The sequence below is a fragment of the Excalfactoria chinensis genome, chromosome 3, assembly GCF_039878825.1.
Source record: "Excalfactoria chinensis isolate bCotChi1 chromosome 3, bCotChi1.hap2, whole genome shotgun sequence".
NCBI classification, from domain to species: domain Eukaryota; kingdom Metazoa; phylum Chordata; class Aves; order Galliformes; family Phasianidae; genus Excalfactoria; species Excalfactoria chinensis.
The window spans coordinates 54,105,023-54,132,332 of NC_092827.1; the positions used below are offsets into that span (position 1 = coordinate 54,105,023).

Genomic DNA, 27,310 nt, shown 5'->3' on the forward strand with positions numbered 1-27,310 from the left:
TTAATCTACTGCTTCCATATCTGTATCCCCTTTTTGCTCTGCAGGCTGATCATGGACAAACAGCTCTGCTATGTCATCCACATGTTCTACAGCTTCTGGTGTGCTTTTGGTGGATGGTGGCATATTTCCAACTGGAGCAGATGTGTTTTGCATGGGTGTTGGCACACTTTCAAGGGTTGCTGGCATGATTTTGGGATGTGTTGGCTCACCTTCTGTAGGTATTGGCACACTTTCTGTGGGTGTTGGCACCATTTCTAGGGGCATGGACATGCTCTTGGTGGCCTTTGGCATGTTCTCAATGGGTGTTGTCATATTTTCAGTGGATGTTGGCATGTGTTCAGGGGGTGCTGATGTGCTCATACTGAACTGCTCACAGTGCTTCCCAGCCTCTGACTGTGAAGTGAGATGAGAGGGGAGTTCTGGCACAGAGGTGGCTTTACGAATTTGAACATTGCATGTCTCTGGATTGCTGTTGTCGCTTGGGAGGGTCTCCTCTGCTTTGTGGGACACCCTGAAAGCTTCAGCTAGCTCCTTCAGCATATTCTTGTCAGCAGCACATAGCTCAATGCTTGCCTCCTCAGAGGAGGAAGGGTTTGTATTGGTGTCATCATCATCTTCTAAGATGTCATTTCCATTCACCTCTTCAGGGAGCTGTGCTTGTTTGATTTTTTTGTACAGTTCATTCCTCTCTTCCTGCAGAGCTCGGCAAAGGTTCTCTAGCCTCTGGATTTTCAGCACAAAGCACTCATATTCCTTGGTCCTCATGGCTTTCTGTGGTCAGAGACATTAGACAAAGGCACGGACTGAGTTTGTGTGCATGCAGTTCATTGGTGGAATTAGCAATTAGGAAACAATTTGAGATCTAGGCAGTCCTCCCAGGACTCTGCAAGGTTTCTGGCTTTCTCAAACTGCTCTGCATTTACCACAATCATTGGTACTGAGGCTGCAAGAGGAAATTTGCCCTTGTTGCTGTATTGCATTAGCATTGGTCATACAGATCAATTTTACCAAGAAATATTTGCAGGAACACCTGTCAACAATCTGTAGAGATAGGAGAACATACCTTATCTTCATACAGAAATAGATCCAAAATCCTACCTGAACCTCAGATTTTTTTGTTTGTTTGTTTGTTATTGAGGAAAAAAAAAACCTGCTATGTTTTTTATTTAACTTTTCTTCTAGGTTCTCTGAGAGTTGCCTGAATTTGAGCATTTTCTTGCTTCTTCACCCAATGAGGAATCAAGAAGTATCAAAATCCATAGAAATGATGATAGTACCAGGACTACAAAACTAGCCAGAAAGACCCAGTCCAAGTTCATTGTAAGTCTGGGCTGAAACTTCAGGCAGCCTCTTATCTTATCTGAATGAGTTCCAACATGCTTACTAATTTCCTCTGCACTGTTTCTCTGACAGTGTGGTTAAAACTATAGTGAGCCACAGTGCTTGCTTTTGGCTCTTAGAGTTTGCCTGCACAAGAAGTTAACAAAAGGAGTGAATTTAAAATTCATCCACTAAGGCACATTAACTCTCCGAGTGAATGCTCTTATGCAGAAAGAAAGTATCATAAAGTGAACTAATGCCAATTTGGTTCTTTGCAAGAGCATTCACTATCAAGCACTTTTAGAGCACTTAAAATTCACAGGTACATAATTCAGTTTGTTGTGGACATAATGAATATTTCAGCATAATCTGAAAGTCCCAATAGTTGTGATGTTTGTCTTTTTTTCTTTTAAAAGATCCAATAACCAAGGTAACATGAAAAAATGACCCCAAGGTTCAACATATACATATTTTTTAACTTTTGACAGATTCAGTTCATTGCATCTCCCAATTAAACTTTTATGTGGTGAAAGGGGTGCATCAAAAAGCCTGCTCACCTCTTCAATCATGTCCAATAATGCTCTGTTACAGTTCTCAAACCTGGATTTCCAAGTAGCAGTATCCTTTTCCAACTTCTTCATTTTCTTTGTCATCTATAAAATCAGGAAGAAAAGCTGAATCACAACAGCAGTCCTGCACTGCAAATGGAATTAGGACAGCCCTTTTACTCAGGTCTTTGGCTGTAGTCATAACTCTGCTCTCCAAAATATGCAGAAATGTCCTAATCCCAGATAAAATTACTGCAGTGTGACATATCAAAATGAAAGAGTGTCAAGAACAGAGTTCAGATGTAAACTGCTACTCACTTTCTCCATCTCCTGTTTGAAGGTAGCAAACACTTCATTGCTTTTGGTCAATGTTTTCTGAAATTCTTCAAATCGCTCAGAGTAGAGAGTGATCTACATTAACAGGAAAAAGAAAAACAATGATTTCAGAGTTTCCAGAGCAGAAGACCTCGGAATTATGGATGCTGAGTTCTCAGGAACCTTGCAGCTAGGATGTCTCTGTGCTGGTTGCCCAGAAATGAAAGAATTCTCTAGAAGTGGAAGATTTGTGGAAACATCTCCCTAAGTAACTCCATAGAGGTTTCAGGAGGATAGCATTAAAATCTGACTAGATTTCCAGCCCTCTGCCTTCTTCACAAACTCTGTATACAATAAAGGCTGACTTCTTTAGGGTGACCTATGGAACAGAAACTGGTAATTGGTTAACTGAGTCATGTCTGTTACTGCACTGGGCTACTGGAGAATGGCAGGGGCTATCCTGAGTTGGTATGACCACTGATGCTGAGTGGGACTGTGAAATGGGATCAGCTCTAAGTAAGACTCAGAACTGTGTCTGAGCAAGCACTAAGCCTTAATTCATCCAGCCATTCACCTGGTTTATCAGATATCCAGCAAGCCTGGATAAGAGCTAGGTGTTTCCCTGGCTACTCTGCTTCTAAAGTCTGAGAGACCTGGGGAAGAGGCATCTTGAAAACCCTGGGGGTGTTCAAGAGTCATGTGGATTTGATACTGAGAGACATGGCTTAATGGTCATAGTGGTGATGGGTTGTCAGTCAGTCTAAATGATCTTAGAGGTCTTTTCCAATCTTACTTGTTCTATGACTCTATGATCACCACATCACACTGTAACCACAGTTTCCCCTCTCTTATCATTGCAATCCCTGCCCTGTGGCTTGGGTCAACAGCATCAGGCAACACTTCATGCTTCACTAGATGCCACCACTGAATAGAAGCATCTCTACCCTTCCCCTGTGTTATCTGACATAGGGGCAGCCCTGCCACTGAGCAAAGCCCAGCCTCTGCATGAGGCCAACCTGCATCCCCATGCTGTAACTTAAGAGAGTTGAGTGGGCACCCTATCAACTCTACTTTGCTGCCCATGTGTGTTCTACAGCTGGAGGCAAGGCCAGCAAAGACAGAGAAAAGAATCTTCTGGCATCCTCTTCTGCCAGCTTCGCTTCACTTTGTGAGGAACATAAAAAAGTTCTGCAGTGTGCCAGCATTTAACACTTGGCATGGTCTGTATTTTGCTATTAGTTTACCTCTGGTAGTCACGTGAATGTTCATCCTTGGCTGCACTTTGTTGGTAAGCCCTATTTCCCTGTTTTTCCACATAAAATCTGTGAATCTCAGTTTCTCCTTTTCCTTTTTATTTTTTTTTAATTATTTTTTTTATTTTTTATTTTCCCTCCTCCTGGGTGGGAAAAGTGCTTCTAAAGCTCCAAAACCATGCAGGATGATCTCTGTAAAAGGTACAGATACCAGCTGTTCTAAAGTAATCTCAGATGCTTTCTGCTGACATGGTTGGACAGTTCATCAGCCCAGCCTGATAGCTCTTGTTAGAGCAATCAGCAGGGTGTATGGTGGGTGCAGAAGAATTGGAGGCTCCAAGCAGCTGGCGGGGCCAGCTGCCCCCTCCCACACCTGTGTGGAGCTGAAAAAAAACGATTAACCAGGAGCTTTTATTTCCCATGGTGCCAGCCAGTGCAAATCTCCCCTGACACTGCACTGAGGAAAAGAGGATGTAGAGAATGTTACTAATAATGGGGTAGGTTTAATCCTGACTTTCAAATTGGCTATAGTTATATTATGATTTATTTTCATTCTGCTTAGCTGTTACGATGCCTCTGGGAATATGTCATTGCCATAATTGCAGTGTAGTGTGGATTTGCCCAAGCTAAGTTTAAATGAGGCAGTTAAGGTCTTGGTGGCTGTGAATGCACCACTGGTTGCAGCCCTTCCCTGCCAAGCTGGTAAATGCATGGCAGGTTAATCCCTGCAGAGCTCTGGGCTGCTGATATCGGAGCCTGCTGACAAACAGCATACGCCTGTGTATTTTATGTTAGGCTGCAGCCAGAGCTGTGACTCATACACAAACAGAAACTTGGAAAGAATTACTTTAGCAGCCCAAGTGCCACCATATAGATGGGACCCTGATGCCAAGTGGGCTTTTTCAGTCAACTTGATGGCTCTGTAGAGCCACCTGCTGTGAAGTGAAGGGGCTGGCATGAGGGCCTGGACAGAGATCTTGTCCTACAATCATAAAATATCCTGAGTTAGAAAGGTCCCACAGGGATCACGAAACCCAACCCCTGGCTCCACACAGCACCACCCAAAATCCAGACTCTATGTCTGAGGGCGCTGTCCAATTGCTCTTTGAACTCCAGCAGCTTGGGTCAGTGCCCGCATGCTCACCACCCTCTGGTGCAGACCCTTTTCTTAACCCCCAGCTACTCCTCCCTTGATACAGCTCCATGCTGTTCCCTCGGGCCCTGTCTCTGTCAGCAGAGAGCAGAGCTCAACTCTCCCCCTTTGCTCCCAGGGAGGAGCTGCAGCTGCCATGGGGCCTCCACTCAGCTTCTCTGCTCTGCACTCAACAAGTGATTTCACCTGCTCCTCGTACGCCTCAGTTCTGTCTCTGCTCCCCTTCCCAACTTTCACCTATTGTTTTATTAGATAAAAAACAAACGAGTTTGAACAGGTCTACTTCTGATCTTTGCTGGGGCCTCAGGCAGTACGAGAGCACAAAGAACATTTGAATATAAACAAATGAAACTTTTACAGTGGCTTGGATCAAGCAGTGACAGCTGTCTCTCACTAGGAGCATGCAGCAAGTGAGGATCCTCTGGCTCAAGTGCAGAGCTTCAGGGAATGGTGACACATGCATGTTACCAGGCTGTGAGGCTGATCCCAGCACAGTGCTACAGCAAAGGCTTCCCTTTGGTTCTTTCACCTACTTCTCAGCTGCTACAGACCAATGGTTGTGTGATGCTGACTACCAAAAATTAAAGGCCTGGCTCTTATCTTCTTGTTTTGTTTCAAAATACGGAGCCGAAGAAGACTGCCTAAGCAGTGCTCCCAGGCAGGGTGTGCAATCCCTGAGAAGCACTGCATGGTTTGGGTGCATACCTTGAGCTGGAGCCAAATGCCTGTAACCATTTGGAGGCTGGATTTGGCTGTCTCAGGTATGCTGTGCCGACCAGAAGCCAGTCTCCATGAAGCTGATGTCCTCTGCTTTCCTGCAGCTCAAGGAAGCACAGGGTGTTCCTCATCTCTAGAATGAGTGGTGTCTCATTTGCTATAGCAGGTGGTGAGAACTGCATTATGGCTCCTCTTAGTCTCACTGACCAGTATGTTCTCATAATGTCCATGTAGTTGTCCTTCTGCAATTATTTATTCGTTATTTCATGCATTAGGGAGCTCTTTATGCTCCTTCTGTTTTGTGCTTGCACAGTAGCATCTGGTCCTTGAGGAAAGTCCATCAGTGCTACCATGCTGGAAACGGTACTAATTATTATTATTATTCTCTGTAATTCCAAGTGGAAACTGCTGTGTAGGTACCAGAGTTCACGTACTTAAGAACACCTAACTGCATGTTTCACTTCAGCACATGAACCCCTTAATTTTAATCTAAGCTAGTCTTCAAGGGGGAAAAGGAAAAGGAATTATCAATGCCTTTGTGGGCTTGTTTGAATGGATTTTTTTCTAAAAGCATTTTTTTTCCATTTCAAATGTGTGCTTCATATATTCTGGTTTTTATCAGTACTGTCACTTTCATTAAACTGGCTACAGAGGTCTGCCTGCATACAAAACTCTTCCTTGCTGAACATAAAAGTGTAACTAAAACCACTCAGAAAACTGACCTGCATTTGGGACTAACTCAACTGGATGCCTTTGAGGTTTGATCGCAGAACCTGTCAAACAAGTGTCCATGGCAGTTCATGTGACATTCTTTAGTATGCTACCTGCTTATCTCAGTCTTTGAAAAAACACATTGTGGAGGACAATAGCTCTCTTACCATGTCTCCAGGCTGTCATTTTAACTCCAGCCCTTCTTGACTGCTTAAGAGATAGGAGTTGGATCATCTGCAAGAGCAGAACTAGAATGACTTAGTAGTATGCCAAACTGTGAGCAAGGGCATTGAATATCCCTGCTGATGAATGGGAAGCTGAATGGCTGCAGGACCGAGTACCCCAAAATTCTGTGGGGAGGGACCATTCTCACAGACAAGTAGAAGAAAATAAAACTATATGGCTGCCTTTTTAAGTGTAGGAAAATCTACTGATGCTGTCTCTTTTTGATGGAAAGTCTGTCATATCATTTAGATTTCTCACTTGCATTTAAGGTCGATTATCGCATTGCATTCAAAGCGTAGGAGGTAACTTTTTTGTCTATCGCCTGTTCCTTGCTTTTACTGCCTTCTGCTACAGCCTGACTTTTAATATAATTGGGGGAAATCATTTTGCTTTATAGAATATTTCAGAATCTAACCTTAATACTGAAATCCTAGAGGTCCCTCATGTAAACTCTCAGTTGGCAAAAATCAAGATAAAGTTGATAAAAGCTCTCTTGTCACACCCCAGACTAGAAAACTGCATTGCACATCAGTTCCAATTTGCTGTACATGTTCCATGTTTGTACCTCAGCACTTTTATGGATTAGAGACATGCAAGCCGGATATTTCTGGTAATCAGTCATGCCAAGGCACTCAAACTGTTTTGTAGTTTAGCACTGTAAACACTCATAAATACCACAGCATGATGTGCAGTATGGGACACTTCCTTACTGTTGGCTTCCCAGTAGTTTGTGTAATGAAGAATGAAGATAGAAAGAATGCACAGAAAATAGTTTTGATACTTTACCTGAAATATGTGTAATGGGCTAAAAGTGGGCAAACAAAGACACACCATGCAGTCACCTCTCCTACGTCACCTGTGCCTGCAGGACTGTCTCTTGTTCCTTTAACATTTTGGCCTGTAGCTTCCATTCTGCAGCTTGATTCAGGAGCTGTGTTTGAGCAACAGAGAGAAAATTGTTAGATCCCATTTTATCAGCTGGAAACCATCAGCCTCAAGCTTCATATGCCTCTGTTGCTGCTGACTTAGTAAGTAGTGATTTAACTCTCATATAAATGTAGCTGGAGGAGTTAGGCAAGATAGAATATTTATTGCTACCCTAAGGAGAAGGATACTTGAATATTAGTTCAAAACCTGTTTAGAATGAAACATGCAGTACAGTATGCTCTAAGAAGTATGATATTTAACCATATCTTTGTGTGACTTGTGGAGAGTAGTTACAGCACCTTCTGGTACTGTCATTTCAGTGCAGCTCAGATTAAATTCCTGATTTCCTTTCTATTGCATATTTTCTTTTGCATTAATGATCAATACTTAGCCTACATGTGTTCACAGTCAGACTTGTGTAAAAAAATCTGCAAGCTTCCAGAAAGGGAATGCATAGTAAGTGTCATACAAAAACAAGCTCTGTTATCTTGTTATCTTAGAGCTCCTTTTGCACTGATGTGACATCGGAGGAGACTCCCAGCTCAGGGTGATAAATGCCTCGCTTAGATCAAGAAGACAGCCCAGGAACAGCTTGATTACAGTTTCATCCCTGGCTGCTCCTGGGAAGACGTTATCTCTTTTTCAGGGTATTAGCAAAATGACATTTGGACATTTGGACTGCACACTGAAAGATCAGCTGAGGGTAGGGAATTGTAGGAAAGAGATGCACAGACTCTTCTCCAGGGTGCAGTTTGAAATCAGCACTTTCAAAGTCCATAGTAAATAGTCTAGTGATTGCTTTGATCTGAAAGCAGGAAATGAAACATTTACTGAAGCATTAAAGAAATGTCTGTTGTCTCCCAAACATGTATCAAGTGTTATTTGTACTGGTTAAGTCAAATGTATTTCAGAAAAAAAATGCAAGTGATAACTTGAGAAATGATGATTAAATAAATAATATAGTTTGCCACAGAATTTCTTCTGTTGGACTAAATTGCAGTATTTGAAATAGCAAAGCTGGACTCTGAAGTATTTTCAGAGAAGTACTGTATAAGTCAGTGGAACCCATTCGTATTGGAAAACAGAGTGGAATTACATGCAGAAAAAGTATTTGATTATAGTAAAAACTTTGATTCTCAACATTTAGTTAGAAAGAACACATTCAAACTACTTGAATGCCACCTGGCAAAAGGGAGGAGGATATACCTTACAAATGCTGATTGAACAATATAATGAATTTTGCCATCTCCAGCTATCTGTGGCACAGAAAGTGAATAAGATTTATCGCATACAAATATATATACTTATGTGTATATATATTTATATATAAACTAGAAAATCATTTATTCCATCCATTTGGCTCTTTTTTTCAAGTTCACTGAATTATTCGCACCTACATTTTCTTGGACGGGAATGATTTTATTTCTACTTGGTGATTTATTTTGTTTTGAGGATTTGAAGGCTGTCTGGATCAAATGATTTAATGAAAAGTGCTTTGAAAACATCCAGAGCTACTCAACCCCAGGCCAGTCATTACTTGCAAGAACTGGGCTTTTATCTGTACTCCTTAAATCTTGTCTACAGTTACCTTCTTTTCCAGCATGTCTGAGGTAATGAAGAGGTCACACCTGCCCTGCCATGTCTTCTGCTACAGTACAAAAGATGTAAGATAGGCAGAGAAGGCAAGGAAAAGGTACTTATTTTGCCTGCTAGTGAAATTGTTCTGTACTATTGACCCATTTCACTTCTGTAGCCATTGAAAATCTAAGAGTTAATAAACTATTCTGTAAGGGAAGCAAGCCTCAGAGAGGTTTGCTCAAATTAACGTGCAGCCTGGGGTCATCTGCAAACACCAAGCTGAGAGAAACTGCATCAGGAGAACTGATACATTTATTAATTGGCTATGAAGTAGTAAGAAGGAGGCTGTAGTATAACGAAACAAATAAATATTGAATGTGGTGTTTACAAAACAGCACTTCAGTGAAGTGTGGTGATGTTATACAATCTTATTAGAGCTATGATAGCTTCTGGAAGCCCAGGCAGTCATATCATGCTCACGGCTAAAAGAACAAGGACACTCATTCCCATTTAATGACATAGATCTAGGGAATGGCTTTGTGAAAATAAGGTTTCCCTCTTTTTTTGCTGCCATAGTTTGCATATTCCAATTATGCAGACATCTGGTCATTACCTTTCAGTCACACACTTCAAAGTCACAGGGGCTTGAAACTGCAATTAACTACAGTTCAAAGTTTGCTTTATGAGTGCTAAAAATATATGGTGTGTTGGGGAAGTCACAATTTGTGCTGAGAACTTATAGGATGATAGTAAAACTGCATCTTTAGATCAGGCTGACTCTTTGGGGGTCATCATGCTGCTGTGCAGTATGGATGATTGCTACTTACACAGGGGACCGCATTCTTGCTTTATGTGTGGAGTGAACTGTGCAAGCAATAAGACAATTCTGTAAGGGATTCTGCCTACTGAGCTGTGATGTTCAGGGTATGCAGGAGAGGACATCTCTCCCTAAATGAGGTAAAGAAATTTTGTATAGGAGCAAAGATTCCTGTATGAAAGAAATGCATAGGAAAACATCAAAGTGAGCCTCCAAGGAGTAATCAAATAGATAAAGAAATTTTCATTTAAAGACATTTGAAAAAATCCTGCAGCAAAACTCATGCATGAGGATGTAAAAAATTTGTATGCAGAGAACTGGTATGGACAGCATACTGAAATGTGGCAGGGTTCTGACTGTGCAGTTGTGCTAATGGGAGTTAAGCTCAAATAAAAGGACTCAGTCAAAAACATCTTGATTTCATATATATATATACATTCTCTCACACAGTAGCTGAGTGGGTGGGAGTAAGAATGTGGCATTATGAGTGAGGTGAGAGACTAGTTTAGGCCAGCTCTCTGGGTGCTGGGCTGTCTGTGATAAATTGGGATTTGCTGATTATGCCTTGACTTGCTGCATGGCTTTTGGCCAGTCACTTATATTCTTCAGCTAAAGCTACCTTGCTCCAAAGTGATGTTACTAATGTATCACCTGACTCCCTCCAAGGCAAGTCTTTTTGAACATTAGCTTCAATAGTGTGAAAAAAAGACTTTGAACACAGTGTGTATCATTATACACCCACAGCTTAAAGGCTTTGTAGCTTGTTTTTGAACCTGCTATTTCATAGATGCTAATCGTACATTCAGCAAAGCCACAAAGGAAATCTCCCACTCCTGTATGTGTGTAGATGGAGATGATTTTCGTTGCTTTATAAGAAATGAAAATAACTGAACTATGCATATCTGTGCTGAATAAATTGTAATGAGAAACTTTGGCTACAAACTTGGCCAGTCACAGTAGCACACAGCCCCAAAGCTCTCTGAGCAGAGGAAGAAGAGTCCCTGATACATGGCTGTATGTGGGTTTTCTACAGAGCCACAGAGTCAGTGCCCTGCCTTTTGTGTCTTTTTTTGTGGGTTTTTTTTCAGTGTCTGAAATCTGGGTCTTAGTAAGAAGACTCACGTTGGCAGCAGTAAAATAAGCTCAGATTTGTTTTTTGTTGTAAGGGATTTATTGTAAATATTTCCTGGGCTTTGAATATGCTAAATCTGCTGAGGTTCTACTGTCATGAATAAATTTTTTGGTTTTGGCTTTACACAGACCCCACAGTGAAAGAGCAGGTACAGCCAGACCATGCACTGTCATACAGAGACACGCAGATGTGCACTTGGAGAAGTCCTGGCTGCTCTTCCTTTTCAGTTTTTAGCTAGCAGAAAAGATTTGTAACCTACTCTAGAGAACCTGCTTTATCAGGGTTTTGAACTAGGTGATCTCCAGAGGTACCTTCCAACCTCTGTGATTAAGTGGGAGTGGGTGTCCCAGCCACAAAGGCAGTGCAGAGAAAGAGGATAAATGCTTTTATGAACAATTTTTGGTGAGAGGTGTTTGCTGTATTTCCTTTGTACTGATCCCATAGTTTTATCCACAGTCACCATCCCTGGAGGTGTTCAAGAAACATTTAGATGTTGTACTGAGGGACATGGTTTTGTGGAAAAATATTAGTGCTAGGTGGACAGTTGGACTGGATAATCTTGGAGGTCTTTTCCAACCTTGGTGATTCTATGATTTTGTGATATTTAGGCTATGCTGGTGCTAATGCATTTTTTTCCAGACATGGGGATGGGATAAAAATCCTGTCAGAATTCTCTGATGCAACTCCTGAGCTGTTCAGAAGACTGCTAAGGGCTACAGCTTCCTTCCAGGTGTTGAGAGCCTGGAATTTCCCTATGCATAGCCTGGGAAGATGCCACTGCTGAGAAAAGGGTCTGTGTGCCAGTGGAGAATACTGGTCGATGCTAGGTAGTTGTGAGGAAGTACATTTTGAACCATCATGGGGAGGGAGGCTCTGCAGAAGAGAATCACAGAATATTTATCTAGAATTGGAATGGGCCCACAAGGATCATCATGTTCCAAATCCTGGTTTTGCATAGGAGGGCCCAAAAGGTGGACTTGACTACAGCAGCTCCTGTTCTCCTACATTTATAAACTGAACACACAGGAGAATGACTGAGGAGGCTCTGAGCCTGGGGGGATATTGGCCTTCAACTGATTCAATCACAAGACCTTGTTTCCCTCCCTGCTTGTTTAAATATGATCGTTTACCATGTGAGGAGATGGAGTATCAAATATCAGAGCCATTTGGAAACTGATGGCATCATCTGACACATCGTGACAAATCATTAGAGCAGTAGTTGTGAGTTTGCTGAAGGAGTCCGTGCTACAACCTACTGTTCACAATCCTCAAAATCTATAAATGCTCCTAAAAGTAGCTTTTCAGATGCTACTCCTTTACATCAAGCACTGGCAGTAGTAATAAATCCTTCTCTTTTGCTACTCTGCTTCTGTGTCATGGCTTGGACCAGAATAACCAATATGTTAGTGAAATAGCATGCAGCTCTCATCTTGGCCTTAAGTTATATTAAGAAAAGTAGATTAAGTTAGAAAAAATAGATTAGCATGATAAGTACATATTCCTTTTCCTTCTGATGTCGCTCCTCTGCTTCCTTCATCATTTCCTGAGACTGCTCCAACTTGGCGTCCACCAATTTCTGTTGAAGTTCTCTGTGCTTAAATATTTTGTCAAGGTGCTGCAAGAGAATAGATTCTGCTGAATGTGCACGTTTAGTTATGTACACCAACATTCATGCTCATGCATGCACAGCTATCTACTGGGACACAAAAATATTGCAAAACAGGAAGTTTCGCAACCCACTGCAGTTATGAAGAAGCCATCGTGCTGATAAGAACAAACTGTGTCAGAATTTGCATAGGAAAAGAAATGTGTTTATATCATCTGTTTTGATGTGTAACCAGCCCCCCCAAAAAAACAAACAAGCAAACAAACAAACAAAAAACCAACAACAGCAAACCCTCAGCATCTTTTCCAGTTCCACAATACGCATATAAAGTCATCTGTATAATCCAGTATAATTGTAGATCATAAAACTGCCCATCAATTAGAAACATGTGGGGGAAGCACTTTTTTTGGAGCTGCAGTGTAGCCTGCGGTTCTAAGCCACTGCATGGGTAAATGCGTGAGGACAGATTGCACCTCCAGTGCTGAGGGAGTGTGTGTGCAGCTCCTACTGTGTATGTACGTCTTGTACATCCCATTGGATCTGGCCTCACGTGGATAATGTGGACCTGGAGTGCTTGGATAAATGAGAGGGGATGTGGGACAGATGAACCAGAGGTCTCCTATGGCCTGTGAAACTTCTGGCTCCAGTGACTTTCAGGAAGTGAGTGTTGCTGATATCACTCTTCACTGCTGCTGCATTTAGATAAAGCTCAATATTCTGAGCACATCCTTCTGCTTTACATTTTCCTTTCATAGAAACCACAAGACAGGAATGTACGTTCCCTTCTTTCAGTGCAAGACTTCATACAAGATGCAACAGATATAGAAATTAGTGTATTGTATCGGGCATTCCAGATTGTGAGGACAGGTTACTCATGTTTTATTCAGTATGATAATGTTGTCTGGTTGCACTGAGCCCACACAATAAGCACATTTGGAAACAATAAAAAGACCCACTGCAATGTGTGCTAGTGTTTGTCATTAAACCACCACAGAAATGGGAGCTTGGGAATTTTCCAGAGGGCTTTTTGTGTTAAAATTTCCTGAACTGCTCTAATGTTTATATTTAAAGATGTAATTTTCAATTCATCTATTGTCAATTTTACTGTAAATGTTATTCCTGCAAAGAAGAGTCTGTTCCAATGCAAAGGACCTTCTTTACCTTTGTTATTAGCTTTGTTTCTGGGGAATGGTCACCTCAGCAACCTGCGTTTGGGGGGGATCAGAAATATATCTGGCAGTGGGCCGGGCTGTCCAAAAAGGTAGAACTGGGAGGTTCTTTGTGACCACTCTGGAGTCCTTTGGGATTGGGGGAGCAGTGACTGAATGGGGGTAGAGATTAGCAGGCAGCTTGCCCATCTTGCTACATGGGAACCTCAGTCCCTTTCCTCCCTTTCCCCACCACCATTATAGCTGCTGTGAGTACTGCATGCAGGGTGCCATCAGGTCAGCTTTTCACCCACATATTCCATGTGGTATCCTGCTGGCTCGATGCATACAGACTCCCAACTGGACAGCAAAGCACAGCAGAAGCTACCCATGAGATACCCAAATGATAGACAGCGGGGATGACATGTTCACAGTGCTTTCTACTTCCTTCCATGGAGCTGGGTTTGCTGCTGGTCCCCGTGGGCATTGCAGTGCTCACCTCTTCCCGCAGCTCGTACTGGTCAATAATGCTTTTCAGCTTCTCTGCCAGCTCTGTGTTCTCCTGGCAGAGCTTCATGTTCCTCTCACTTTGCTGCTCAATCTGAGCCTGGATTTCACTCAGCGTGCCCTGGAAATGATTTGTTATTTCTTTCCTCTTCTCATCTTCCTCCCGTGCCCGCTGAATTGTTTCCTCCTGAAGTTAAGCAGGGTAAGAAGACAGTAGGGTAAATAAGATGCATAACACAAGTGGTTCCAAAAAGCTGTTTCAGAGTAGCACAAGGCTACTCTTTGAAGGATTATCTGTATTTGTATTCCCCTTCAGAGATTTTCTTACTTTCATGTGCTCCAACATTAGGCATGATGCTGAATTATGAGAGCAAATTATACAGTGGTCTTGAAAAAATTACATAACGACGAATTTGCATGTATAAAGATGGATGTAAAGCAGAATTTCAGATCAAAGTAATCCCTGAAAAGGGGATGTTCATGCATGCCTTAGTTCATGAAACTGCAGCACAGCTTTTGCTTTGGAATAAGATATTTAGTGCAAGTCGTTGAAAGCCCTTTTATCAAATTTCTTTTTGATTTATTTTAAAATTCACTCTTTTAAAATGCCTCCTTTTAACTAGAAATCCTCATATCAAATTTATGGAATTTGAGATTTCCACTTTTCAAGAGGGATTATTTTCTGTGGAATCCCTTTGCATTCCACAAGTTTCCTTCCCTTTTCTTCTAATTGACAGATATTGGGATGGGGGTAGAAAAGAGGAAAGCTCGTGGGCTGGCTCTCAAAGAATCAAAGCAGAGAATCAGAACCTGGCTTGGAGAAAGTCTGATGGATTATGTTTTCACCAGTTATTGCAATTCTGTTTTGGATGTTGTTTTATTTATGAAAGAGATAGGGGAAATAATTTAGATCCATTGCTTTCAATCAGAAATTATGGACAACTTTATTTCCCCTTGTTTACTTCCAGGGCAGCCTGCCCTGATGGTGAATGCAATCCTCATACTAAATGCCTAGTATCATATCTACTGTTGTTACAAATCATGCCAGAACCATTTTAAGAAATCTCTCCACAGCATGCAAATGGCATGCATACTCTAATAAAGCTTCAACTATTTCAACTATTCATTTACATAAAAACCTCTGATAACACTGCATATGCATATTTTCTGTGAATATATCTGAATAAAGTTTTTGCTGACTCGAATGAGGTATAATTCATATCATAAATGTGACAGAAAGGGTGTTGATTCAGGTCCTATTCTTAAACTAAGCTGAATACCAAGTGCCCAAGCTCTACTTAGCATGCAAATCACAAGACTGATCTTGAACAACTGCTGCTCAAGGTAGAGGACGTTTGTCCTTTTGCTGCCAGAATGTTATAGAGATGACAAAGCCTTGGATGACAGGAGGAAAACTGTTGGTGCCATCTGTTAATGATACAGTAATGGGCAGAAATCACTCTGAAATTGTGTTTGTGCTTTGAACTTTGCACAAGAAAATGTTTGTGTGCTCACAAACAGAATAGGACAAAGTATGACTCCGGAAGGGCTTCCACTCAGAAGAGGTGGAATTACAGAGGGAGCTGGGCAGTGGCTTGGAGATAAGGGATTCCTGCTTCAAAACCCAGAGTCAAAATTGGAACACAAAAACTTGAGCTCCTTCATAGATTTAGTTAAATCAGAAGTTCATTTTACCTCTCATATGCTGATTAAAAACTGCTCATGGCTCTTTCTTCTCCATGGCATAGATACAGCCCTGAGCAGGGAGAAGAGCAACAAGGTGCCCTCACTTCAAGAAAGTCAAAGACAGACTGAGAAACTAAACTCGTATGTCTGGAATCTTATTTCCATGGCTTTGAAACACCCTTCCTCAAAAATACATATTTTTTTGTTTTAATGGACCAAAGAGTGTCATAGCATAATGTCATTGCTGTGATTTAAAGCTCACTGGAGTAATAAATGCAGCTGAATATAAAATGAAAAACTGGTGTTTTGCACTTAAGTCACACTGAACAACTCTGTTATGAGGTGAAATTAGATAACTTGAAAGTAGCAATCATGCAAATATATATATATATTTAGTTTTTAAGAAAAGGGAATGTGTTACAGAGGATCTTGCATCTTGCTCATCCTTCCTTCTGAGCTGAATAATTATAAAGAGCACATGCAGAATGCAAAAATTCATGGTTAAGGATACAAAAAACCAAGAAACCTTTTGATGCATGGCAGAATATTTACCTTGATCTTTTCTCCTTTGGAGAACAAGCCAAAAGATACCTGTCTGTGGCAACTAGGGTATGCCCCAGAAGGCTCCTCAGAGTCCCTGTGCCAGGGGCACTCTGTGCCTGATGCTGTGCTGTACCACTGAGCCACCTGCGACACTGCCACTCCTGTCTGACTCTAGACTCCATATTACCCTAAGGTAATATGGGTTCAGTCTCAAGAGTCTGCTCCTCTTCACTTCCTCAAGCCATCAGCATCACCCAGACTACTATCAGAAAGCTCCAGCTTTGGATCTTTCTTTAGACCTGGCCCCACAATGTGGCCCTTTTTTTTCCAGTAAGTGCCTTAATCTCTCCCATATCAAGACCCCATACTAAAATAATAAGTTCCTTCAAAAGTAAGTTTGTTCCCATCCTGGAGGACTGAAGTCTGTCCTCATTTCTGTGTTACTGCTGTTACAGCCCTAGTAGCTGTGTAGAACCAAGTGCCCCTGCCTCGCCTGCTTGTGGGAGCAGAACAGTGTTTGGGGCAGTGAGTTCTGTGAGTTCTTGGTATCACTATGGTGAATTCATAATAATGCGAGAGCCACACTGTTGCACTCTCTGTTTATTCTTTAAACACTTTGAAATTTAGCATTCAGTTCTAATGAGAAAAACAAATAAACAAGCAAAAATAACATTGTAAATTCTTTTTAGATTTCCATTTGTGAAAGACTAAAATCCAGCTGTAAACTACTGTTCCCTTTCCTCTGCCCTTAATCTTTGTACTATCTGCCCTATAAAAGGTGTATTCTTGTGTCCTACTGCAGTACCACTATCACTCTCCTGTGTTTTACTGCTAAAAATGTAAAAATGCATTGAATAAAACCTTGTAAAATTAAGACAAGGGTATTCTGTAGTTTGAGATTTAGCACTGGAATGTGAAATAATCTGCAAATAGAAGGGCAACATTATCTCTGGTCCTTATATCTCTCCAGGACAAATCAAGACAACTGCTAATCTGCTGAAGCCCTGTCAGCAGAAACGATGTGACTGCAGGCTCCTCATTTTCAGTGAGCTCTCCTCACTCCCAGGCAGCCTGGACTGAGCCTCAGGTCTGCAGTTTAGAGCCAAGCCCATAATCAGAACTGTTGACTGTTGTGACATTTGTATGAAAGTCATTGCTTAATGCCTGTAGCAGGAAGGACAGGAGACCTGAAATATTTATGTCACTACAAGACACTAAGTAGCCACCAGACTGTCAGATAATTGGCAGGACATGAACACAGTGCAGAGAAACGAGATGCTATTGCTCTTAGCAGAGCCGTTCTGTATTGCAATGGGAATATGTTCTGTTATTTTATGAACATTTATTTTGCTTTTCTTGGAGGGAAAATTAAACATCTGTTTTCTGCTGTGAAATGTAACTGCAAGGAAATAATCTGAATAGCTGGACTGTAAGTAAGTGAAATTTTGAGGCTAGTATCCAACACCAGTCAGAAATTATCTTCTCTGATGCACTGTGGATTTTCAGTGCAGCTCTGCATTGCATATTCATCGCCACTTGGCTGCACCAATCTTCAATTAATGGGAGCTCCACACAGCAGATGAGTAAAGATGACATTTACATGACGTGATGTGCATATAATGTACCACATGGCAAGTCAGAGGACATTCGTGATCTGGGCAAGCCAGGTTTCTCCTTTGCTATTAAAATGACACAATCTCTGATGATTTTTATTTTCCATTCTTTGGAACATAATCAGAAGTGCTAATTCCAAGTACTAAAAAAATTAGGAATCAATTTCTCTGTTCTGCCAAAGCCAAAATAAAAATTACTTAAACATGAAGTTTTAAGAATAACACACTGTGGATTCTCCTATTTTAGGCCCTCTCAGTTCAGTCGTAAGTAAAAGAATATTACACTAAAAAAGAACCAGAAGATGAGATTCTGGAAATCTCCAGAAGTTAAAGCCTAAAGGCAAATATTCCAGTGATTTTCTTAAAATAGTTAGAGACAAAAACAGATCAAAATATCAAATGTCTTTGTTTATTAATTCATTCCCAATCCATTCTGCAAATATATTGTAATACTGTCTTATTTAATTTTTCTTTTATTTATTTATTTTTTTTAATGCTAAAAACACAGGAATCAGAGGAAAGAAAATATGCAGTGCTTCCTAAAAGTTCTCTAGATCCTTAGAGAGAAGTGGCCAACATTTGAACACTTCTTCTTACTGAAAGATTAGTTTGGGCATTTCCTGTCTCCTTGGCATAGCTACAGGAGGAAAAAACAGAACGGAATGAGAAATTAATGATTTTATTCTGGAGACACTGCCACAAAGCAAAACAGCCCCAAAGTGTGAAGGTGTTGGAAGGAGACTTTTCTAAATGTAAAGATGAAGTGCATTATAAGTTATTTATATGCAGTTGAAATGAAAGATGATGTATGGTTAATAGCAAGGTTAATAAGCATGTGGTAGCTGAGAAGATAGTACAAATCATTCAACAAAACCAGTTCCATACATGTTTTCTGAATATAATCAGTTTTTCTCTATACCTCTGTTTTCTGCTGTCCTGGACATAAGTCTTAAGCCATAAATCATAAGTCTTAGATCACTTCAAAGCTGGTTTATATTCCTACTGAGAGATTTTGCCAAGAAGGTCTAGCAGTTCAGTGCAGATTGATACTGAGGTATATAGCCCAATACACACCAGGTTTTGTATGAATGGCAGGCACAAATTTAACTGATGGTTTTGAGCTACTGTGACTGAGTGCCTGGAGATTTGCTTCTAGTTTTCCTACCTGTTAAACCGCCATCTACCTACTCATGCCTGCTTCTGTTTAGACATGGCCATTCCCCATTCTTATCAACATACAATAAAAGTTGAGGTTAGATCCTAAAGGCCTGCTCCTGAGCTGGTAAAAATGAGTAGAAATCTGTTAGTAGAGGTTATATGAGGTGAGATTCTTGCTGCTGAGAGTTCATGTGTGTAATTCTACAGATAACTATATCCTCATAAAGGAGGATTTTTAATAGACCAAAGCAGAAGCTTTTTGTATAACACCACTGTCACTGACATACATTCAAAATAAAAAAGGAAGATCACAACAAAAACGTATCTCCTGAATAAAAGATTTTTCAAGAACAGTCATATGATGAATTTCACATTAAAGTGGCATGATACACCAAGGAATAGGGAGATGTTCTATATGGATCCTAGCCTTCTGACACTCCTGAAAATTTCCATTTTGAACTGGTGTTTATAATCCAGACAGCTTTCACAAACAGTGTCAGCATCCTTCCTGTCTTGAAGATTGATGTCTCAAAATAAGTGTCCTGATTGATGGACATGACAGATCACTTGAAAATGCCTGAATGCTCAAATAATGCAAAAACAGCTGCCAGCTTTCTATGAGTCCTGTTAGCAAATCTGGTGTTCATATTTCTCTGGCCATACACATGTATTCACATTTGCAGTCTTGGGGATCTGAGAAGACACCTTCTGTAAGACCTGATACAGCTTAAAAAACATCCTTCCCCAGTGGTTTGCTCCACATTTGACCCCTGCATGCCATCATGCTGAAGCTGAGCTGACAGCTGGTGTGGCTGCCAGGCCTGGATCTGACCCTTTTAGGAGGGAAAGGGTGACCTGCCACAGCAAATGTGGCAGAACTGGCCTGTTGGCACTACTGGTTTTCCCTTTGCTGATCTACCTGGTAACATGACAAGGACTTACAGCTAACGCTGGTGAACTCGGAATCACAGGATTACTGGCTGAGGTTGGAAGGGACCTCAGGAGACTATCTGACCCCATTTGCCTGTTCAAACAGGGCTACACAGAGCAGGTGGTCCAGGCAGCTTTTGAAGATCTCAAAGGAGGTGACTGCACAGCCCCTCTTGGCAAACTATACCAATTTTTGGCTACCCACACAGTCAGAACCACCTGTGTACTGGTTTGTGCCCATGAATTCTTGTCCTGACACTGGGAACCACTGAAAAGGCTCTTTGCACCTTTCATTGAGGTATTTACAGATATTGATGAGATCCCTCCTGAACCTCCTCTTTGTTGAACAGTCCCAGTTGAACTCAGTGCTCAAAAAACAACTACAGCACATTCAACACTGAGAAGCACTTAGACACTTCCAAAGGAAGAAAAGAAGGGCCTTGATGTAAGCAGGCATAAAGACTTGAGCATACATTATTTGTATAGATTCAAACATCGCTTACAATTTGGTATTGAAGCAAGGTGAGAAGGCACTGGCACCTTCTTCCCTCTCTGCTGTGTGGTCAGCACTCACCTTGAGGGTTTTGTTGTGCCTCTGAAGCTCCCGGCACAGGCTCTCAAGCTTGCTGCGAGCAAGGATGGCTCGGCTGTGCTCACTCTGCAGCTGGTCCTTCTCCTTAGTGATCTGGGCCTGCCTCTTCTGCAGGTATTTGAGCTGCTTCTGCTCAGCACGATGCTCCTCAAGCTGGGCAGGGAATGGGAATTAAAACAAGTGGAGAAGAGAAAGAAAGAAAATAAAGTGAATTTATCTGAAGGGCAGCTGTGAGATTTTATTTTTGTTCTAATGTTAAGAACTGGAGCAGTCAGTAGCTCTTTACACAGTGAGATAGGGACAGCTTCTTGTGCACCACAGCCTGCTCACTGGCAGGGCAGCATGGGAAGCTGAAAAGGCCTTTACTTACTGCAAGTGCTGCTCAATGCAATTCTCATCCTAAAACCAAAACTCAGTGCCTTAAGAGCTACTGGGGAGAAAATTTACTTGGCCCCAGCCAAACTAGGACAAGGCTTTTCAGGAAAGGATTCCCCAGAAGAGCCAGTGGGCACCTCCTCTTTGACAGGCTCCCCTCATTCATGCAGTGCCTATCAGTCACGTTTCTGAAGGCCCCTGTCATAGGGTTGGGTTATAGGGAATCAAATTTGCTGTACTGCAAATTAACATTGTAAAGCAAGACAGCATTTCACCTCTGAAGCTTTTAATGATTTCTTCTTCCATCCCAACCTGCAGTAACCCTTCTTTCTCAATTACAGGCATGTATGCATTGTGTGACATTCCAAAAGTCCAGATGTTTTCCAGTTATTCATGAGCTGCAGTATGAAAGCCTTAATAATAATAGTTGCCATTAGGGCACATTATTTAACAATATGATATTGGCGGTATTGATTATTAACCCCAGTATGACTGGGAAAGTTTGTGAGTGTGAAGGAGTGATGTGGAGCTCAGACAAGACAGGTGGCAGGAATAAAACGTTGCACTTGCTCTGCCCAAGGATCTGTTTTCTGCAGATGTTCTGTAATTTATGCTTATAGTATGGAGGTCTGTGTATTATCAATCACATCACTGCTAGTCATACCACAAACCAAAGCAATCACCAGCTTGGGGGATATTTACAGTTGATGCTCAACTTTCAGCATGTTGAGCTGTGCACTTTTACCCTGGTAGATTAGAATAGGAGCCTTTACATCTAATCAAGTTGTAACATTTTTTCTAGCATTGTAGGGGAAAATAGCCTTTCTGTAATTAAAGATTTGTTTTCCTTTATAAGCTTGGTTTTGGACCCTTCTTCTTCCCTTTTGTATGGGAGATTGGTAATCACAGCCTGAACCTCTGATTAATCAGCTGAGGCAAGTATGGGGTCAGCTGTGGGAGCACAGGTGAGAGTGATGTAGCTGTGCTCCCGGGAGGGGTGGAGCTCGACTCCATCCCCTCTGAGACCTCATTTAAGGGCTGACTCCCACTGAAGCAGTATCTCTTGGAGACTGCTTACCAGTGAGGGCTGTCCCAGCTTCTTCAGCCAAGGCACCACCACTGGTGAGTTTTCCTTTACTTATACCTTCTGTTCATTTGCTACCATCTGTATATTAATAACCAATACACCTTTTAAAACTCAAAAGACATTCTTTTTGCTTCACATTTTTCATGCATAGCCTGTGCTTAGAAGATAATGCTTTGTCCCAATTTAAGATGATTTGCTCAAGCTGTGTTTGAGATAGGGGATTCAGAATGAAACAGCTCTTAGTCAGATACCAGAAGGCTGACAAGCATCTTTTGCTCTTTATCTATCTATTTATTTATTTCATTTTAAATGCCTTACTCTAGAAACTTAAGTTTGAAAATTCTTAGAAATATTTAGAGAGTTGCATTACTTTTGTATGGAAGAAAGAAATTCACTGGTAAATAGGAATGACAGAAGAGCACCAGAGATGAATTTTTAGAAATAAGTAATGAAATATCAGCTAAAATTTACTTCAGGTAGAAGGAATTTGATGGCTGACCTGATTAGATAAACTCTCAATTTAAGAAAATGAAAAAAGTTTTATTGTTACCCCACTGTACCCTTACAATATTCGTGTCTATATATCAGTGTACAGTTATACCCAGAACTTGAGAGATGCTCAGGATTACTGAAAAGAAACCATTCCTATGGAATTCCATAATGACTGTTTGTAGACAAAAACTACAATGAAACAGAGTCTTCTCTATCAGCCCCAACTACTCTGACCACATCAGAATGAGCAGATAAAATGCTCGCTGGTGGCAAGTTGTAGGGCACAGCTTGTGTCCAAATGGTTCAACTGCTTTCCTCCCTGTCCCTGCAGACGTGGCCTCATTAATACCAGCAGGGATGCAAGCCATGCTATTTTCTGATGCCATCAATTTTTGCATGTACTCAACATGTTAGCATATGCTCTGGAACAGGCTATCACTTAAATAGCATATAGCTGAGTGACTCTGGGGACATAGTGTTTTATTGTGTCCCTACATATGAACAGCATCTTCATTCAGAGCCAGTACCATCACCTTGTGCTCTGAAGTCACGGCCAGCACCCTGTTCTCTCAACCTGGCACGGTGCTCTCTTCCAGAGCTGTGCTGCAAGAAATGCTCACATCACCACATGATTAACTGGACCAGGGAGCTGATCCAGCTGGAAAATAACTCAGCAAATGCAAAAAGTGACCTGAAGTGTGTGATGGAGATGGGCAACAAGGGACAGACAGAATGGTAACTGCTAACAAGCTGTGCTGAGTGAGTTCTGTAAGGGTTTTTCCCATAAGCCTTGAGTTGTATTTGTTAAAGGATTTATTTTAGTGACATTGCATAGGATGTCAAAACTGAACGTGTTTTTGCTTTAGTTCCTTTCTCCTTCATGGGTTATTGGCAATGTGGGCCATGTTCAGTGCTCCAACAATGCCCGAATGCAATGGAGAGTACATCAGAGAAATCCTGTTTCAGTTAATTTGTGGACACAAAGTCCCTTTAGGCAAGGGCTCAATTATAAACTGCCAGAGACCAATTTATGAAATCAGAGAATTTTACATGGAGAAAAAGGAAAGCTGAACATCACATTATGATGAGACATGGGCACATCTGTGCATAAAACCAATTACAAAGTCAGTGTTCTGCTTGGCATATTATTCAGTCTCCGTAAACTGTAAAATTCTGCAGCCATTTCACTTGTGAGATTTCCACTGCTTAAGGACATAGAGACATAGAAACTACTGAAAAGAAAATCCTTTATCTGAAAATAACCCATCTTCATTGTGGAGAGAATAGAGAAAGGGAGTTAGGTCATCATTACAGGTGTAACGTTATGGTTCAGAGGCTTTTACTGTTCATTTCACTACACTTTGTTTTCTCTGATGATTGGCTTCAGCTCTCTACTTTCTGATTTTCTACACTCTGACACTTCATACTACATGTTGTTTCCACTTTGATCAGATCACTGGTATGCAAGATGAAGGAGCACCTATGTGCAGGGGTATGCACAGCTCCTTGCAGAAAAGGAAAGCAGGAGTACCATCTACTCAGAGCTGCGGTGGGCTTGAGCTCATCTCCAGGGTGTGGGTTGGTGTGGTAGTGGAAACAGCTTCATTGCTCCATTTTTCTTAACCTGTGGAAGGAATCTGTCCTGTCTTTTTTAGCCATCTGAAAACATTGGCAATGCCTGAGTGCCAGGATGAAGGTTGTGGAGGACTTGAGCCTGTTGCAACCCTATGGCCTGAGCAAGAAAGGCAGACTGACTTTGAGGACTGATGCATGTGCAAAGAAAAGGACTGTGCTTTTTCCAAAAGATCCCACTAGAGAAAAGGCTTTTTTTTCTTCTTTTTTTTTTCCCCCTATGCATCTTTAATTTACCTAACTAAACAGGTTTGTTAAATAACTATGGGTTAAAAATTAATCACACTATTCAAGTACCTGTTTCATGAAGATCTGATGAACACCAATTAATATTCTAGGGATGCATAAAATGAGTATTAATCTAAAATAGTCATGAATAATCTCTTAATGAAAGCAGTTTGTACAAGAGAAGAAACATACATCCCTTGAAGAAGGACGATATGTTTAGAGGATTAGAATAAAATCATCCTCTGCCTGAAAAATGGAATTATGCTCACAGCATTAAAATGTATATAGAAACATATGAAAGACATGCTAAGAATAAAAGTAAATAAGCAGTTTTAATAAAGACACATTTTTGTTGTTACGACTATAGCATCCCAGTGATTCCATTCCTTCTGTTATACCTTCTTATGCCAGAAATATTATACAGATTTATCTTTAAGTACAAATATTGTCTTATCAACTTTTTAGCCCTTTCCAAATTCAACTCAAATTCCAGCTTGTTTTCCTCATTTTTTTTCTTCCTCCCCTCCCCCCTTCCACTTGTTCTCACTTGTAATTAATTATTTAACCCTGACAATTACTTTTTCTATAAAGTTAACAGCACAGATGCTACCACTGTGTGAGGTTGGGCCATGATGAATGGTGTGTTTATGCCTTCCTCTATAGACAGTTAGGAGGGAACCTTTTCCATACTCACCAACTCTGCATACTTCTTAAATAACAGGTCCAGCTTCTCCTCTGGCGTAGTCAGCTTGTTCAAGGTTTGCATCAGGAGGGTGGCTTCCTTCCCTTAAAAGGAAGCAGAGATTTGATGGTAGAGATAGTTTGTAGCTGACGCACTGTTATGAAATTGTTGTGTTTGTTTTTATGTATGAATCGGTATATTTGCTTTTTTATGAATGAACTTAGGGAGGAGAAGGGTGTTTTGGAAGGAAGAGGATCATCTTCACTGTGAATTCCTCTTGTTTATTTCCTCCCAGTAAGAACAGGCATGCTTGAATTCTCTCCCATTGCATACCTCAGTACTGTATTGTATTGCAGCAAAAATAACTAATTTTCATTTAATATTTTTGTAACATGACTGTAACATGTACTACACCTGTCTGAAAAAAGGATGCAAAGGGCCTGCACCCAAAGGCACAGAAAAATCTCTTTACAGGAGTAAAGTGATAGAAACTGGAGTACTCTTGCACTGCTCAATACATAGTTGTCTAGCCAGGTTTGGGCTACATGAGAGTGGTGTAAATCAGTTCCCTGACTTGGTGTAATGAATATGGATACCAGAGACAGTCTAATAATTATCTTGGCATACATCACTAAATCACTGTGTAGACAGTCATGTATTATTTCCATGCTGATACTTTTTGGTATTCATTTCAGCCCTCAGTATGATCTAGAGCTTAAGTTCTGCTAGTTCTTAGAATACAAAATGTCCCTGGCTTCCCTGGAGCTGAGGATAGTTGTGGTACAATGGGCTTGGACATACTTTTCCATATGTGCCTCTTCCCAAGAGGCTGGGAGGGAAAATTCACCTTCATCTTTAGGACAGATTCTTTCTACTTCAAGTCTAGTGCAGCCCAGAAGTACTGTTAGTGGAGAATATCCGCTCTTTCAGTTTATAGTTATCCCTATAGCACTGGTATAAATAAAAAAAGGGAGCTAAAATCAATCATGGAGTAAAAACTGTTGCAAATGCAGCTAGAGAACTGTACTTTAGTAGTGTTTCCACTTGTCTTGGAGAGTTACCAACAAGTGCACCACAACCAAGGATATCGGAACGGGGGAGCTGTATTTCACATGGACATCCAAGAAATCTGGACAAAGAACCCTGTTTCTCTAAGCACACTCTGCAGTGATTTTTCTGTAGGATTACTCTACTGTTGGGTTTGAGTTCTCATGCAGAAAAGAGGCATGAAGATCAGTGGAAGTTATGTATAAATGGAAATAAACGATACGTTTGCTAGACTGGGATGCAGCTACATTGCTCTCTAGTGGCCGTACAGTAGAAACGATTTTAAGCTCAGCTAAGAGGATCCTGCAGTTGCTGAGAGGACCAATGACTATGCTTAGGGAGAACAAACTTAATGATTTATTGCAAACAGTCTGTGATGAGTCTGCTGAATGAAATATAATGAGATCATAGCAGTGAATTTGTTTTGCAGTTTCCCTCTCAGCCACTCCATGTAGTAACACCATTGGTTCAGCTATGACCATTGAGAAGTCATACCTGAGGGAGTAGGAAAATAAATAGATGTACAGGAGCATAAACAAGAGATCAGATGTCCTTTTGTCTAAGAAGAAGTATTCAGTGTTTCTTCAGACTCACAGCTTTGGCCACTAGTTTGGGTGGACCATTAATCTATCAGCCATGTGATAAAATCCTGAGCTTTCACCCCTGTACAAGGATTAATGTCTGATAAAGCCCACTGTATCTTTTAGGTAACTGCTGACAATTTTTATCAATTAGATAAAGTTCTGACAGCTGCTGTGATTTTCAGTGGTCCCTATCAGCCGTAGCAGAGGCTTAAAAAGGGAAAAAGTGAAGCCCAGGGAGGTTTTACTACTGTTGGCAGAAGAGCTATGTAAGTACACAAACACTTGCCTAGCCCTTTCAGGATTTTCTTCTCCAGCTTTTGTTCCTTGCTAGTGCTGGGCTCCTTTGCTCTTGAAGCATCTCCAAGAGCTGGTTTGTCTTTCTCACTTTCTTCGTTTGCATCCTCATACTCTGCATCCTCCATATTGCCCACATCTCCCTTCTCCAGCTTGTCAGTTCCTGCTGTAGTGCCATCCTTCTCCATCAGACTCGCTGCAGACCCATAGGTTTTAATAATGTCCTCCAGTTGCCGGCTCAGCTCCTCTGAGATGTCACATGTGGCTGCTTCAGGCTGGGCTCTGGTTTGGTCTGTGGGGGACAGGAGCTGTGAGCTGGGGACAGGTTCCTCCTTGCTTTGTCCCTGGGTGTCCTGCCTAGGTGAAGTGGAAACCTGCTGCTGCTTCTCCGTGAACTGGTCATTCTCCAT

General features: G+C 41.3%; 1 protein-coding gene across 1 annotated transcript; it reads right to left on the reverse strand.

The window, feature by feature from the left end:
* TXLNB (taxilin beta) lies at positions 1–27,310 on the reverse strand. Its single transcript, XM_072333039.1, has 9 exons — positions 26,893–27,310; positions 24,988–25,079; positions 20,462–20,632; positions 13,950–14,144; positions 12,192–12,311; positions 7,099–7,173; positions 2,187–2,279; positions 1,878–1,973; positions 1–771 (listed from the first exon to the last, which is right to left on the reverse strand). The coding sequence occupies exons 1-9, from the start codon at positions 27,308–27,310 to the stop codon at positions 1–3; spliced, it is 2,031 nt and encodes a 676-aa protein (XP_072189140.1).

Coding starts and splice junctions, on each gene's coding strand:
- TXLNB (XM_072333039.1), bottom strand. CDS start 27,310: ATGGAGAATGACCAGTTCACGGAGAAGCAGCAGCAGGTTTCCACTTCA. Junction 12,312..13,949: donor AGTACGAGCTGCGGGAAGAG/GTGAGCACTGCA, acceptor ATTCTCTTGCAG/CACCTTGACAAAATATTTAA. Junction 2,280..7,098: donor AGACAGTCCTGCAGGCACAG/GTGACGTAGGAG, acceptor CTGTTAATGTAG/ATCACTCTCTACTCTGAGCG.